This window comes from Phodopus roborovskii, unplaced genomic scaffold (assembly GCF_943737965.1).
Source record: "Phodopus roborovskii unplaced genomic scaffold, PHOROB, whole genome shotgun sequence".
In the NCBI taxonomy this organism is placed as follows: domain Eukaryota; kingdom Metazoa; phylum Chordata; class Mammalia; order Rodentia; family Cricetidae; genus Phodopus; species Phodopus roborovskii.
This window is the reverse complement of record NW_026126558.1, coordinates 8,970,498-8,986,621: the sequence shown is the minus strand read 5'-3', so window position 1 is coordinate 8,986,621 and position 16,124 is coordinate 8,970,498. Positions and strand designations below refer to the sequence as shown.

The 16,124-nt window shown below is 49.3% G+C and overlaps 1 protein-coding gene across 1 annotated transcript in view; it reads left to right on the top strand.

Annotated features, from left to right (window-relative positions):
* The window catches only part of Crispld2 (cysteine rich secretory protein LCCL domain containing 2), a 55,531-nt gene that overhangs the window by 28,743 nt on the left and 10,664 nt on the right, over positions 1–16,124 (top strand). The window contains exons 9-14 of the mRNA XM_051201585.1: positions 2,753–2,819; positions 3,221–3,351; positions 4,384–4,427; positions 5,193–5,265; positions 7,434–7,509; positions 13,629–13,762. Of these exons, the coding sequence (XP_051057542.1) occupies positions 2,753–2,819; positions 3,221–3,351; positions 4,384–4,427; positions 5,193–5,265; positions 7,434–7,509; positions 13,629–13,762 (525 nt within the window). The remainder of the gene's footprint in view (positions 1–2,752; positions 2,820–3,220; positions 3,352–4,383; positions 4,428–5,192; positions 5,266–7,433; positions 7,510–13,628; positions 13,763–16,124) is intronic.

The window sequence follows — 16,124 nt, the reverse complement described above, 5'->3', positions numbered from 1 at the left end:
CCAGCTGGGCTGGGCTGGGCTGGGCTGGGCTGGGCTGGGCTGGGCTAGCTGCCTTCCCGATCCTCTTGAGACACACGTCAGTCACATGATCTGCTTGCTTCCTACTCTGAGCCGCTTGGGAACATGAGTGGGTCAATGGCGCTGGTACTGTTAGCACAATGTACAACAGACTGTACCATGTACTAATTAGACTGACCATGACACTCCTCTGTCCCTTCCCCTAACCATGACACCCACTGTCACACCTGACCACCACCTCAGATTGAGCACAGATTGGCTGAGGAATGATCTACCTCTGTCACATGTCATCAGAGTTTCTCAACTGTCACTCCAAGGGACATGAGACATTGAGGTGGGATACCATGTATATTAGGGAATTTTGGACAATCTCCAAGACCTTGATCTCTTCAAATGTCAGTAGGGACAACCAAAACCGTGGATAGTATCCTAAAATAACCAGTGTATCCTAAAATAATCCTGCTCGGCACACATTACTGCCAAGTGCTTTGTCTCTGGTCCAGAGATGGCTACACCCTGTGGGATGTGGGTCCCCCATGAAGTGCATTATGGGAGTAATAGACAGGAAATCTCTCATTGTTGCCGATATATCTTAACCCTGGTGGCAAACCAGTGGTCACTTCAGTTTGTGGTTGACCCCTTGTGTGAATCTTGCCCTTGGGGCTGGCTTCAAGCTCCCTGAGGTTTAGCCAGCAGCTACAGTCTCTAAGGGTAGCAGGATGCCCTCTGTAGATAGAGCATGAGATCTATTCCCTGAGGGGTGTTAGCCTCAACTAGCTGAGTGTTGAGAGGATGTCACTTAAGGCCTCTTTGAGTCTGCCAAGAGCTGAGAGGAGCCATTTGAAGCACCTGCTGGAAGAAGGTGACTCTCCCTATGACCCAATGGGCCTGGGGGAGTCCATTCTGTGAGAGTCCTTCACTCACACAAGGAGTGATATGAAGCAGTAGCCAGGATGTGGCTGTCCCAGGGGCACATCCATTGGTGTGCCATGGAAGCCTCTGCAGTACTGTCCTGTAGGAGGAAAACACTGAGTTAGTGACAGAGGACAGATGTGGTAGAATGACCACACCCCCAAGGCAGCATTTGCCGTCTGTACTGGGTAAACTGGGTAGGGAGCAGGTACACTTCTCATGAGAGCACTAAGCTCAGCAGGTGAGATGGCATTCCCTGGGCAGGAAGATGCTGAAGGTCTGTCTACAGAGGCCCCAGAGGCCTGTAGTCAGCTGGGGTACCACAAACAATGGCAGCCCAGCCTCACTGTAGAAGTAACATTCCCTAAGCTTCCCCACAACCCCCAGGGCCCACTTTAAAAGGTGTTTTAATTCATTATATAATTCAGAAAACAACAATCCATAAAGACAAGAAAAAAAAAAAAGAAAGAAAAAGAAACCCCCAAGCATCCCAAACCCCCTCATTTTGCTCCCCCTTCTTTATCCATGTAGCTGAGGCCAGTCGTGCTCATACATTCACTGGTCATCCTTGAAAGCCCACCAGTATTCCTCAGACCCTTGGGGTTTTCTTAGTAGCTATGTAACAAACTGACATATGGTGACAATAAGTTACATTTGGCTGTGTCTCTGTCACCTGCTGCCATCTGTCTACTCCTTTATAAGTCTCAGTACATTTGGTGTGCAGTTGGATAAGTTGCTGACTTAGTTGTTGCTTGTTTTTGTTTTTTGTTTTGTTTTGTTTTGTTTTTGTTTTTTGAGACAGGGTTTCTCTGTATTGTTTTGGAGCCTGTCCTGGAACTCACTCTGTAGACCAGGCTGGCTTCAAACTCACAGAGATCCCCCTGTCCCTGCCTCCCCAGTGCTGAAATCAAAGGTGTGCAGCACCACCACCCTGAGAACTTGCTGGCTTTTTACAGGGCTTATACATGTTTACAAGGGGAAGTTGGAGGGTCTGTGGACATGAACTTGAAGGCTATCCTACAGGCTAGTTTTTGGTCTGTGGTAAACAGGGGCCTCATTGTTCTGTTAACCTCATTAAGCAGCAACAAACCTTGGGCTCTGGAGACAGCTCAACACAGGTGAAGGCTTGTGCAAGTGTGAGAACCAGGGTTTTAGCTTCCATGAAAAAGCTGGGTGTGGGTCTGTAATCCCAGGGCTGGAGGGAGGAAGTACAGACGGGGGATCCCAAGGATTTACCAGCTAGTCTGCCTATCTAAATGGTGAGGCCCAGGTTTAAAGAGAAACTTGTCTCAAAAACTAAGGTGGAGAGCGATCAAGGAAGATATGCAACACTGACTTTTGGCTACCATTCTCATGTACCACATATGTACACACACACACACACACACACACACACACAGGATAGTGTACACCTGTCATACTAACACTGAGGAGCAAAGGCAGAAGGATCGTCACATATTTGAGGGCAGTCTGAAACTATATAATGAGTTCCAAGCCAGCCTGGGCCACAAAAGTAAGACTCAGTCTCAAAACAAATGGGCTAGAGAGATGACTCAGCAGTGGGTTGCTCTACATGGAGACCAGGGTTTGAATCCTAGTACTTAACTGATAGCTTACAAACACCTTTAACTTCCTCTCCAAGTAACCTAACCAGCTCTTCTGACATCTGCAGGCACCCACACCCACATGTACACACACATAATTGTTCACAGCAGCGGGGTCCATTGGTGACATTTCTGAATTCAGTAAGAAAGCTAGTGAGGAAACATGGCAATGTCACTGGGTGATTTCACCAATGAGCTTTGCTTTATTTACCCATCAGGTACCAATGCCCAGCAGGCTGTTTGAACAACAAGGCGAAGGTTTTTGGATCTCTCTTTTATGAAAGTGTGAGTATGACCAGTGTTTCTGTGCCCAGCACATGGGAGACTCCACCAGGTAGCTTAAAGAAAATGAGATTCATAGAGATGGGTGTGTTCTATCCTGGCTCAGCCTGGAGCATTGGAATGGACTGACCCACATGGACTAGTGTTGAAGCCACTTCTGGGAACCAGGACTGAATATGTCACTTTGGGACTGGGGTCAACAATGCTTCACTAAAAGGGCTTAAACAGCTAGGATGACCTCTTAAGCTATCCAGGAACAAAGGTGGGGCTAAGGATGGCAGTGAAGGGCTAGGTGGGGTATGTTTTGGTCCAACGTTTTGGCTTTTGGTTGGCCAGGGACAAGTGACTCAGATGGTTCTGGGAGAGGAACTCTGTACATTTGTGGTCTCTTTTGTGCTCTGTAGTCTTCCAGCATATGCCGGGCTGCTGTCCACTATGGTGTCATTGATGATCGAGGTGGCCTGGTGGATGTCACCAGAAATGGGATGGTACCCTTCTTTGTCAAATCTAAAAAGAATGGCGTGGAGTCCCTGAGGTACCTGGTGTGTGTGTGTGTGTGTGTGTGTGTGTGTGTGTGTGTGTGTGTACCAGGGGTGTGTGTGTGGGGGGAGTCCTGACTGTTTTCTTATTGTGGAAGCAGTTTCCAGGGCTGGGAAGATGGCTCATCTGGTAAACTTATTGCCATGCAAATACAAGGACCTGAGTTTGAGCTGTGTGTGGGGGCATGTATTTGTAATCCTGGCACTGGGGAGGCAGAGACAGGAGGATCCCCAGAGCTCAGGGGCAGCCTAGCCTACCTGCTGAACTCCTGGCGAGAGGTCCTGTCTCCTCCTCCATGCCCCCAAAAGGTGGATGGTGCCCGTGGCCTTCACACACATATGCACACACTTGCATGTCCACCCCCAAGCATACATCCCCCCACCCCACATATTATTGAGACTCTGAAAAGCATCTAAGGAAACAGGAAAACAAAAGACAACCCGCGTGGCACAGCTGCCTAACTCCCGTGGGCCACCAGCTGATCCAGTCAGAGGTCTCCGAGGGTTGGCTCACCTGGTTATGTTCTGGATCTTACTTCTTCTAGCCTTCTGATTCCTGGCCCTGCTTCATCATATGCATTTAAAACCCTTTATTCTGTCTGAAGCAGGACCACCATGAATCTGAGGCTAGCCCACACTACAGTGAGTTCCAACCCTGCTGGGACATTTATCAAGAAACCAAAAGAGAAATGTATTATTCTAAGAAAGGTTTCTGGCCTGGCAGTGGTGTTGAGCCCTTTTGATCCCAGCACTCAGGAGGCAGAGGCAGGAGAATCTCTGTGTGTTAGAGGCCAGCCTGGTCTACAGAGATAATGACAAAACAGCTGGGGCCACACAGGAAACCCTTTCTTGAACCCCCCCAAAGGGGGGAGGGGTTCTGGAGGCTTCCCCAGGTCACCGGTGACAAAAGTTTATGCAGTCCTAGAATAGTCTAAGCTTTTCTGGTTACCATGTTTCAGGCAGGGCAGTGTGAAGCACACGGACTGTTAGAAGGACCCAGTATGCACTGACTGTGTTTTCCTTTCTAGCAAATACAAGCCTTCTAGCTCCTTCGTGGTGTCAAAAGTGAAAGGTAAGCAAGCGAGGCCCCGAGGCAGTAGAGTGACACACAGAGTGTCTGGGATTTCCCAGGAATTCCTTCCTTTGTAGTTATCATCTCAGCCCGAGGCTATTGTTCCCAAGAAAGGCTATCAGGAGAGGCCATGTCTCTGGTTTTGGTTTTTTTCCTTCCTTCCTTCCTCCCCCCTCCTCTCTCTCTCCTCTCTCTCTCTCTCTCTCTCTCTCTCTCTCTCTCTCTCTCTCTCTTCTTTTTTTCTTTCTTTTTTTTGGATTTCTGAGACAGGGTTTCTCTGTGTGGCCCTGGCTGTCTTGGCACTCACTCTGTAGACCAGGCTGGCGTGGAATTCAGAGACTCGCCTGCCTCTGCCTCTACCACCACTCACTCTCTCACTGGTTTCTAAGCAAATCTAGATTTGAACTTGGTTGTAACTGAACACAGACTCAGGGGCTTGGCTGCCTTCTGAATGGACAGGGTCAGTGTCAGGTCTGCTGTTTAAAGGCCTCGATGGGCATAGTCACCATCCTGGAAGGGAGAGATGCCAGGGAGGTGAGAAACCGAGGCAGGAGCTAGTGATTGAGCCATTGTGGCCACTAAGATCACTCAGCTTCCCCATGTGTAGACATAGAATCACACCTGGGATGGCCAAAGATGGTAGGGGGGGGCAGGTTTTGAGAGACCAGGGGAGATGTACGCACGTGCAGACACACTGGGCTGTGGGGCTGTCTCCGCTCTGCTGATCTGTGAGCTGTGACCTGACACTTTGTCTCCTGTTCTCAGAGAGGAGTGTGGATTGCTACACCACAGTCGCACAGCTCTGTCCCTTTGAGAAGCCGGCCACCCACTGTCCAAGGTAAGAGGGACTGAGGCCTCTCTCCACAGGTGTCTTCCTGCAGGCCTACCTGGGTATGGCTCTGTCCATGCCAGGCAAGCATAGGAGGCTCTGTGCTGGGCTGTACTCAGAGGTTGTCTGTTATCTAAGCTGGAGTTATCTAACTCCCACCCAAGTGTTTCTACTCCTCATGGGAGGCAGGTAAGATCATTAACTACAAGGGGCCCCACAGACCCAGAGCTTTCAGCATGGGCACTTCCCAACTTTGGTGAACAGAATAGCCACTGTGTCCAGCGGAGCCATGACTCATCAGAGAGGACTCTCCTTGTCCTGGGGACCCATTCTCTAAAGCCCTTTGGAAGGAGACATAGAAATGTGTCCCCTCCTAGACTCAGCAGGGTCCAAGGGTGCCTGCTTGTTACAAGTTGCTCCCCTGTCAGAAAATACAGCAAAGAGAATCTGACCTCCAGCCAGAGCAGCACTCAGCCCCACTGGAGCTGTAGTGTGGTGTGGGTCCAGCACCCTGAGTTAGCAGCCTCCTATAGTGCAGGGTGATATGCTGTTCTCGGAGCACTGGGGCCTGGAGACTGGATTCTGGAAGGAACAAAGGGTAGAGCCCCCTGGTCTGCACAGGGAAAAGTCTACGAAGATGCTGTTAGGGAGACAACTCTGGCTTGAGTGGCCAAGGAAACATCACAGCAATTTAGTGTGGATTTCTTGAGTGTTACAGAGAGACAGAAGGAAAGGGCAGGAAACACAAAGAGAGCCCTGTCCATGGTCCACATGTCCGTGCAACTTCCTGACCTGACAACACCTGGAGCAGTTTTGGGGGTTCTTAGATTCTCAAACTGTTTTTTTTAAAACTAGCCCCCCACACACACACCATATACTACACATACCATACCACAAACACACATACATAACACATACCCCATACCCATACACACATACACAGCACATAATATACACACACTATACCACAAACACACACCACATCACATTCCATACACATATATCATATGAACACACACACACACACACACACACACACACACACACACACACACACACACACACACCACACTTTTCCTGCCTGGTCCTTTCCTTCCTCTTCAGGAGCTGCCTCAACCAGGATGATTGGCTTCCTTTCTGCTAAGCATCCTGCCTGTCTCTGGGCCAGGTGGCTTTCAGCCGCCATCTTGGCTTCATAGTCCCTGGGCTCAGCTTCTGGTAAACTGTTCCAGACAGACACAAAAGACCTTTTCTTAGGCAAAGCTAATGCTTTTCTTCCTGGCATGGGGCTTGCCAGCCACCTGGGCCCACCCATTTCCAGTCTGAGGAACCTTCTTCATCCCTGGGGCCATCAGTTGGGCTGAGGCCACCAGTGCCATGGTAATCTAACCCTTCTTGCCTCAAGTTATCTGTGTCCTTCTTGGAATATTCTGAGTCACTGAGGTGAGGGCCCTCCACCCTTCCTCCTCACATAGGGAAGTGGCCTTAAAAACTCTATTGACAACAATTTATGTTCTGCACCCACAGCACACCCCACCAACACCCAGGGAAGGAAGGCGCAATCCCACAGCCCAACATGCCTTTCCTGGGGCCTTATTCCTCTGCTTTGTTTCTCTGTGACTTTTTCTATGGGATTTTAAAGTTCTATGTGCATGGTTAAAAACAAGGATTGTTTGCCGTGACCACCCTGGGGACACCCTGGGGACAATTGTCTCCTTCCTCCTGTCAGTGCTGGGCTTGATCCTGGGCCCTGCATGTTTGAGGAAATGATCCACCCCTGAGCTTTGATGCCCAGGCTTCTGTGTTGTCTTTTTTAAAGAGCAAGCTGGATACTAGCAAGATGATTCAGTGGGTGAAGGTACTTGTTGCCAAGCCTAACAACTTGAGTTCAATCCCCAGGACCCATGTAGTATAAGAACAGACTCCTGCAGAGTGTCCTCTTACCTCTACACATATACTATGGCATGTTTGAGTTCATACACACACACACACACACACACACACACACACACACACACACACACCAAATAAAAATGTAATGAAGACAAAGAACAAGATGTTATGATAGTTTTGTTTCCTCATTTAAAGAATATGAATCTGAAAGCTCAGACAAGGAGTGAGTCCAGGACGCTGTCTCCTGCTGTCCCCCTCTTCCTACAGTTGCTTCTCGTTTCCAGGGTCCAGTGTCCTGCACGCTGTGGAGAAGAGCCATCCTATTGGGCCCCTGTGTTTGGAACCAACATCTACACTGATGTGAGTAGGGCCAGCTTCCTCTGTGATTACCTCAGAAACCCAGTCCAAAGGTGTGGAAGCCATGACCTGAGATCCCATGTCATGGCCTCTGGTTACACTTCCTGCAGCCAGGGCCCCAGTGTTCCATTCATAGATGGGCCGACTTCCTTCTTTCTGTCTTTGTGAATGGAAGCTCTAGCAAGTCTCCTCTTACCTAGAAGGTCTTTAATGGTTTGAAGGCCTTTGTGTTTCACAGGCTTCACTTTATCGCATATGTAGTCATTGCCACATGTAGGGTTTTTATTACTGCCAAAAGCAACTTGGGAAGGAGAGGGTTTATTTCAGCGTACAGCTCTCAGGTCGTACTGTGTCACGGATGGAAGTCAGGGCAGGTATCTGGAGGCAGAAGCTGGGAGACTGCCGCTTACTGGCTTGCTCCTCATGGTTTGCTCAGGACTACCTGTGCCCTCCCACATCCATCATTAATTAAGAAAACACCCTCTAGACTTGCCCACAGGCCAATCTGATGGAGGCATTTTCTCAGTTGAGAGTCCCTCTGCCCAGATGACTCTAGCTTGTGTCAAGTTGACACCAAACTAGCCAGTGCAGTCACCGTCCTATTTCTCTCTCTTCTCTTGACAGGTGTTAGTTAGTCTACTCACTGTTTTGTTTCACCTTGCAGGCTCTTAGCTATAAGCACATGGGAAAGACGAAACAAAACAAATGTACACCCTGCAACACTCGTCAGCCCCCGTCTCGTCTTCCCTCCCAACTCAGATGTGAAGGCTCAGTTTTCCTTTGTTGATTTTCAGAGCTCAGCCTGTTCTCTCTGGTGTCCAGGGCTTAGGGACACAGTGACCCAGAAGGTTCAGTCCCCCCCCCCCCACTCCAGCTGTCCACAGGCTGTGCAATCCCTCTGAGGAGTTCTTTTCCTCTTTGTGAGTGGAAATCCCAGAACCAACCAGACTTGTTCCAGCCAGGGCATCTTCTAGCTCTAAAACCTGCCAGCTGGTCACACCACTTGTCTCCAGCTAATGCATGGCTCACACTTTCCCTATCCTGTCAATGGTCCTCTCTTCTCACCACCACCATCTTTGCTCCATCTGCCTTCAATTGTCCCAGATTCCTGTAACTGTGACGTCACTTGGTTCCATAAGGCCAGAGTAGCCTTCATGACTAAGCTTTTTTCCTTGTCTTTTTTTTTTTCTTTATGGTCAACCCCCTCCCCCCCAAAAAAAAACCCAAGAAAAACATTCTGGAAAGCTGTTTAACTGAGATTAAGTTCTAAAAGTTAGAGTTTTTATGAAGAAGTAAAATATCATGCATGCACTGATTGTTATAGTTCACCTAATATGAAGCTCTGAGTTCCATCCCCAGAACTAAAAGAAAAGAAACGAGAGAGAGAGAGAACAAAACAAAATAAGCCAGAGATTGTGATTTTAAAATGTTTTCAAAATAAGAGAATGAATAAAACTATTCCAACCAGACAGATACATTTAAAAAGTTGCCAGGCTATTAGCTGATAAAATAAAATTCTAATTTAAATGCACTAAATGGAACAAAACAGTTCTTCATGTAAGAACAAGAGATGCATTTTATGAAGATATGAAAATCAAATCTGTATGCGCCAAATATCATAGCAACTAAATACATAAAGCAAAAAAAAAAAAAAAGGTTAGAAATCCAAAGCAAGAGCCTTCACTCTTCTCCTTCCTCTCCTCCACACGGGGCTGTGTGATAGCAATGCTGCAATACTTTTTATGCAGGACCTGCTGTGTTTTAAGTGGGTTTTTTTTTTTTTAATACCTTGTTCGGGGATCCTTATCATTTTGCAAAGGGGGAAACATAAGGCTCAGAACAGCCTGACCTAAGTTGCTCAGTGATCACATGGTAAAGTGAGATGGGTTTGCACTCTCCCTTTTCCCTTACTTTGCCCTCTTTCTACTTACCTGTACCTCCACCAACAGGAGCAGGCACGTATGTGAAGGACGCCTTTAATGAGTGTGTCCACTTAGGCTTTGAGCCTTGGAAGCAGACGGGCTTCTGTCTGGGTTTGGCATGCAGTAATGGCTCAGTATTGAACAACAAAAAGATTATGCAGGCATCGATGCTAAAGCCCCTTTAGAAAGAAGGTAGTAAGGAAGGAGAAAGGAGGACACGGGGTGTGGAGGAGTAAAGATAGAGAGAGGGCTGCAGGCAGGAGGCAGGAGGCAGAGTGTGCCTCCATCCCCAGGCTCTGCTGGCCTGTGTTTCTAGGTCACTTTGTATTCTGGGAAATGATGCTGCCTCTTGGAAAATGTCTGTTTAGCTAAGAGATTTATTTTGGGAGTGTAGTCTCCAGACCTTTGAAGGGCCTCTGAGTGCCACGGATACAGCCTTTCGCAGAGTGCCTGTCCTGGCGGCAGCTCCCTTTGTGGCGAGCTGCAGGCAGGATTGTCCGGGCGTGGCTCAGACAGCAGATCCGAGGTCAGGAGGCCCGAGCTGGCCCCAGTCAGGGGAGTTACCCATGTGGATGTCTTTCCCCACTGAGCCTCAGTTTCCTTTATCCATCCTTCTGGCCTCATTTACTGCACAAACAAACTCCCAATGTGTGGGCTTCAGGATCCCAGAGAGGAGCAGCGTTTAGATGCCTCCCATCCTTTCCTCAGCTGTCCTGACCCAGTGGACCTGAGTAGAGCTGCAGAACCTGTGTTTGAACACCTTCCCAGGGGAGCATGGCTGCTGGTGGTTGTGGCTTGCTGCTGAAGGTCCTTGGTGGTCAAGGACAGTCCTTGGGGGTTTGGGGTCCTGGTGATGGTGACACTGGGCTGGGCAGTTGCTGGCCTTTGCCTATGGCAGCTATTATGCCCCAGATCATGTGCAGTCCTGAACCTTGCTTTGAGGAACACAGAAGCCTTTGTTCTTTACAGTCCCTCTCTGTGGGATCTGCTGTCCTTCCTGACTGACTGTGGGTAGGTTGTTTTGCGCCTGGCCCTCCATCTCCCATCTGCTGAGAGGGATTGATAATGGTCATTTCCTTGGGGGCTCATGAAGTCAAAGTAAGTGGCAGGCTAGGCACAGCTTCAGTGTCACCCGTGCTGGTCCCACTGCACAGTGAGCAGGGGGTATAGGCCACCCTGTGTCCTACAGCTACTGACTACCAGGGCTGGCTGATGAGTCTCTAGGCTCACAGAGGTTGTTATGAAATGGACATGAATTAATGTTGAACCATCATGAGCAGATAGTGAACACACCCTACATGTGGCAGGAGAGGCAAGGGAAGGAAGGATGTGGGCAGAAGGAGGGATGAAGAACGTATCAGTCTACTGCTAGTCGGAGATGTGAGCATCCCCAGGCATGAGAAGTGTGGACAGCCTGCCATGCATGAATGTTTCATCCAGGAAATGTGGGCGTCATGGTTTCTGGAAATCCTCCAGGGAGGGGGTGAAGAAGGGCTGTCCCTCAGGCTACAGCCATAACCTTTTGACCTCTGGAGAATATGCACCTCCCTTGGGGTGAGTGTGCAACCCCAGGGGACTTGGGGATACTAGGAGGCCTTTCCTGGCATTCGCCCCAGCAGAAGCTGATACCTTGCTTCTGGAATGGCAGTCCCTAGACAGGATGAGCATCACTGAGGGACAGACATAGTGACTGGCCAGTTGCCAGTCGGCACAATAAGTGATTTGTGTTCTGCTTGTATAATGTGCCCTGAGAAGTAGTTTCTGGGGATTCTGAAACTGAATGATGACTTAATGTTACCAGTGCCCCCTTGGAGACAGATGTGTTCTGTGGCCTCTTAACCTTTCAAAGCACAAACTTCTTTGGGAATTGGAAGTTGTGGATTCTTCTTCAGGGGAAGAAAATAAAATTGCTTCTCCATGAAGACAGGATGATTAGCTGTCCTGTGGTGCTCAGGATTGGAACCAGACCCTGTCAATCACCAGATTCTACCTGGCCTCACAGATTTCTTTCCAGGAGCACTTGGGGCTAACCATGCTGTTTGCACCATTTGTTGAGTGAAGAAGACTAGATGTGTCCCCACAGTGTTAAAGACCAGGGCATTGGTTTCTTGAGTTTTGGGTGTGGGAGTGTTTGAGCGGCTCCTGGACTCTTCAGCTTTTGACAGCAGATCTACCTGATCATTGGGGAGGGGGGGAGGTAGCTTTTCCTGAGGAAACCTTGTGATGTTAATTCTCAAAAATGGAGGCACCTATAGACCAAAGAAAGAATGCCATCCAGATTCAGCCTGGTGAACCATTGAATTTATTTGGGTTACTTGTGGCCCTGTGGGTGACTCACAGACCACCAGGAGGTCACAGAGGTGATGTTTAGCAGCCATACAGTGAAGACCCCTAGGTGACTCTTGATTATACAGGAAGAGACCCCACCCAGTCAACTCTGTATCTTCTGAATAACCTCAAGCAGCAGGAGGTCTCTAGGGATCCTGGGAGCCCCCTTCCCTTCACTCGGGAATGTCCACAGGTCAGATCATTCAAGGGTCTCACGTAATGATCACAGCTGCTCTCACTGAAGATGGCTACGATCAATTCAACCTGGAGGAAATAGCCACATACCTTCTTAAGCATCAGCGACTCTTGAGTGTCATGGTTTTGGAGGATGGACATCAACCAGCCTGAAGAAGGATCTCCAAAGAGTACCTGGGTCATAGTTCTGGGAGGCCACAGATGTGACCCTCCATTCACATACCTCTGGAGACTGTGGGGTGTGTTGCTGACTCCATCCTTCATTCTGGCAAGAGAACAACCAACAGAGCCAGTGCCCTGGCCTCTACTAGTCTCTCCAGGCCACCCCACATGCCTTGGCTCCTGACCTATTCAAAGTCAGCAATGCCAGAAGTGTCTTACATGCTCCAGCTCTGAGCCCCTCCCTGTTACAGGACTCTGTGATATCACTGGGCTACTGGGATAAGCCAGGTAATCTCCCACCCCAACATCCTTAACTTAATCCCATCTGCAAAGCCCCTTCTGCCATTCACAGGTCTGAGGATTAGGTTGTGGTCATCTCTGGTGACTTCAGTTGGCGTCGACGGTTCTCAAGTGGCTTTGGCAAGTGACTGACCCTGTGTGTCCAGCTCGCTGGCCTGAGAAGTGGGAAGAATGGTTACCTCCAACCTCATTAGATCAAATGGAATCACAGGCCTCAGCCAGGACTGAAATTCACTCAGGGCTAGCATGTGCTCAGACTGGGCAGGAGATGGCTCAGCCCCACTGTGTGCAGCTGAGACCTCTAGGAAGGAGGTTGAGATGCTGAGTATCATCTTCATAACAGGACAGCAGTTGGTCCCATGGTACAGCAAAGACGGAAACCATAGTCTAGCGGTGCAGTTCCGCTAGACAAGGCTGCCACGACCTGAAGAAAGCACTATGAACATGGCCGGGGAGGTGACTCGGCAGTTCTTGGCCATAAATGGACCTTGTCTGGGACCACCCTGGATGGTCCTGTCTCTGGGTGAAAGTAAATGGATGTGTCCTGCCCATCTTCTATCTAGTGTGCTAAGACCCTAATGAGTCACTTGGAGCCTCATCACCCAGGCCCAAGTAACCTGAGGCCTAGAAAACAAAACACCCCACACCAGCCTGAGTCCTAGTGCGTACTAGGCATCTGATAGTGCCCATCTGTGTCCACACTGCCCACCTGGCTCACTGTATCCCAGACATCCTAGCCTCCTTTCTCCTCCTGGGACATGATCTGTTCACTCCTGCCTCAGGACCTTTGCACAGTCTGCCCTCTCTTCCCAGAACACTCTGCTTACAGATAGCCACACGGCTGTGACTGGAACTTCTCTGTCACTGGTTTGCCCACTGCTGCTCTAAAGCAGCCTCTTCCAGCCAGACGCCTCTCATGATCTAATTTTATTTCCCTCATCGTTAACCTTGCTTGTGTATTTGCCTATTTGCCACCTTGACTCCGTGGAGGCAGAGTCTTTGCTTGGTCCCTGCTAAACCCTGCAGGGTCAGGCAGAGTGACTACTCAGAAAGCTGTGTGTGGAATGAGAGTAGGATTTGTGGATGAGTGACAATGGCAGTTCTCTGAGGGCAGTCAGGAGCCAAGGTGGTAATGGGCTGTTTCCTGGAGTCAGTGTGATCAGAGCTAACAGGTACCTGGGTACTGGCACTAACCCCAGCCTCCTGTCCTTGCAGACTTCCAGCATTTGCAAGGCAGCTGTGCATGCCGGTGTCATCAGTGATGAGAATGGTGGCTATGCAGATGTGATGCCAGTGGACAAGAAGAAGAATTACGTGGGCTCGCTCAGGAATGGGGTGCAGTCAGAAAGGTAGGGGTGGCCCTTGGGCCTGGCAGCGCCTTACTTTGGGAAGCTGGTTTGTTCTTTGTCACCACTGTGTCCAGGTTGAGACTGGGATTCTCTCTCTTTTGATCCTTTTGTTTTCCAATAAGTTTCCTTTTTCTATTTCTGATGTATACTTTGTGGAAAGTGTAGAGAGTTTATATATATCCAAAGCACAGCATCCATCTGCTGTCCGTCACCTGGGAGAACTGCGGTACATTAGTTTTGGTGTGTAGGCTTCTAGCTTTCTCCTCATGTGTGCATTGTATGTGCATATGTGTCTGTGTGTATATGTGCATGTGTATGTAGGCCTGTGTGTGTGTGTGTGTGTGTGTGTGTGTGTGTGAGTGAGTGTATACGTGTATTTAGTCCATAAGACATAGGGGACCAGAGTCTCATTTCCCAACAGTCCTGAAAGCTGTATATGAATGCAGACAGTCATGATCTCCAGCACTGTCTGAACCCGGCACCTGCCTGTGCTTTGGATGACTATCATGTAAGCCTGTAGGCTGGCCTGTCACCTAATCCTGAAGGCTGGTATGTCCTTAGCCTGGAGGCTGGCCTGTCACCTAATCCTGAAGGCTGCTGTGTCCTCAGCCTGGAGGCTGGATTGTCACCTTAGCTTGGAGGCTGGCCTGTCACCTCAGCATGGAGGCTGGTCTTGCTAAGTGTTTTTTGTTTATTTGTTTTTGGTTTTTTGTTTGTTTTATTTTTTTTATCTCTGTGAGGCAAGCAGAACAGGACCAAGTGATTGTGACACCTGTTCCTCCCTGAAGATGCATCTGTTTGGTAGTTCTGCCAGCTTCCCTGACCTCATAGGATTGATGACAAGAGTCATTGAGACAGGGCCTGGTGGTGATGGGCAGGAAGTGAGGGTCATGCTGACAGTTCTGGGTTTTCTCTTATGCAATCACAGGCCGGACTTCCTGCCCCTGATGTGTCTGTTGGCTGCAATATAGGCCAGTGTTGGGTGCACATGGCTCTGGGCATTTTACCCCTGAGGTATATGGCTGTTTTCACTTTGAGGCCTGAGCCACAGCAATGAGTATCCTTCTTGAGGGACATTGGCACATACCCCAGGTGTACTCTCAGATCACCTACTGACCTCTGATCTTTCGTATGGCTTTCTAGAACATTCTCCAAAACAGCCTCTGTCCCATGTTTTTTATTCGTGTGACCCTATTCTGTGGAAGTGAATTGAGAAGACCCATTTCTCCCGTGGTTTCCTCTTTAGGACACTAACTTCAGAGAATGCCTTGCCTGACCCCAGTCTTGGCCTACAAGGTGGGAGCGACTGTAAAGAGCCCTCCCTGGGGCAGATAGAGTTGAGGGCCTGGCTCATACTAGTACACTCTGGCTGCCATGGCCTTTCTTTCTCATGATTTTGGAGGCCACAGCAATGTGAGCAGTCATCGTCTTGTGAGGCTGTGGACAGTTAGTTGCTTCTTGTGTTTCTACAAGTCCCAGGCCTGTCTCTCTGCCAGGCTGTGGGAGGGGCCTCATGAATCCTGTGACTCTCAGGAGCTTCCTAAGCCTAATGAGGCTCCTTCCTCCCAGGAGAGAAAGTTCTGGTTGGGAATCAAAAGCTACAGTAAGGTGGCCCTAGTAAGTGGATAATGGGGTCCAGTGGCCCTGGCTACTCTCATGACTCTCCAGTCTGTTCCAAGCCCTTTTCAGAGGGCCAGGTGGCTCTAGTTCAGGAAACACCCACCTGAATTGGCTCTCAGAGGGGCATAAAGCCCTTACACATGTCCCTCCTCCTGATACCAGTGAGCTCTTTTTTGTTAGCTTTGTCTTTTTGAGACAGAGTTTCTCTGTGTAGCCCTGGCTGTCCTGGAACTTGCTCTGTAGGCCAGGCTGGCCTCAACTTCAAAGAGATCTGCCTGCCTCTGCCTCCTGAGTGCTGGGATTAAAGGCATGGGCACCAACTCCTGGCTACCAGTGGGCTTTTTAGACCCTACTCACCCATGTGGCCTCCTTCACATGGGAAGCCCTCACATTCCCAGACACTGGATCCAGCCAGGAGCATGAAGCTGAACCTATGTCCTGTGGTGCAGGCCTGGCCACCTGGTAGGGACAGATAGAAGTGAGACCCGGAGCAATGAGGTTCCAGCAAAGACACTGTCTTTGAGTGTGGTTGCTCTGGCTCTCTCTCGTATCTAAAGGGCCTCAGCCATCTTTGATATATGAAGTGGCGTGGCTGGGGAGACTCTCTATATAACTCAACCCAGTGAACTGCAGGAACCAGTTTCAGAGCCAGAGGGTGGCTCTGTTCCCAGTGGCTGTTGAGACCCTGGAGGGGTCACAGATAGTCCTAACAGTCATTAAAACATAGAACATTCTATGGCCA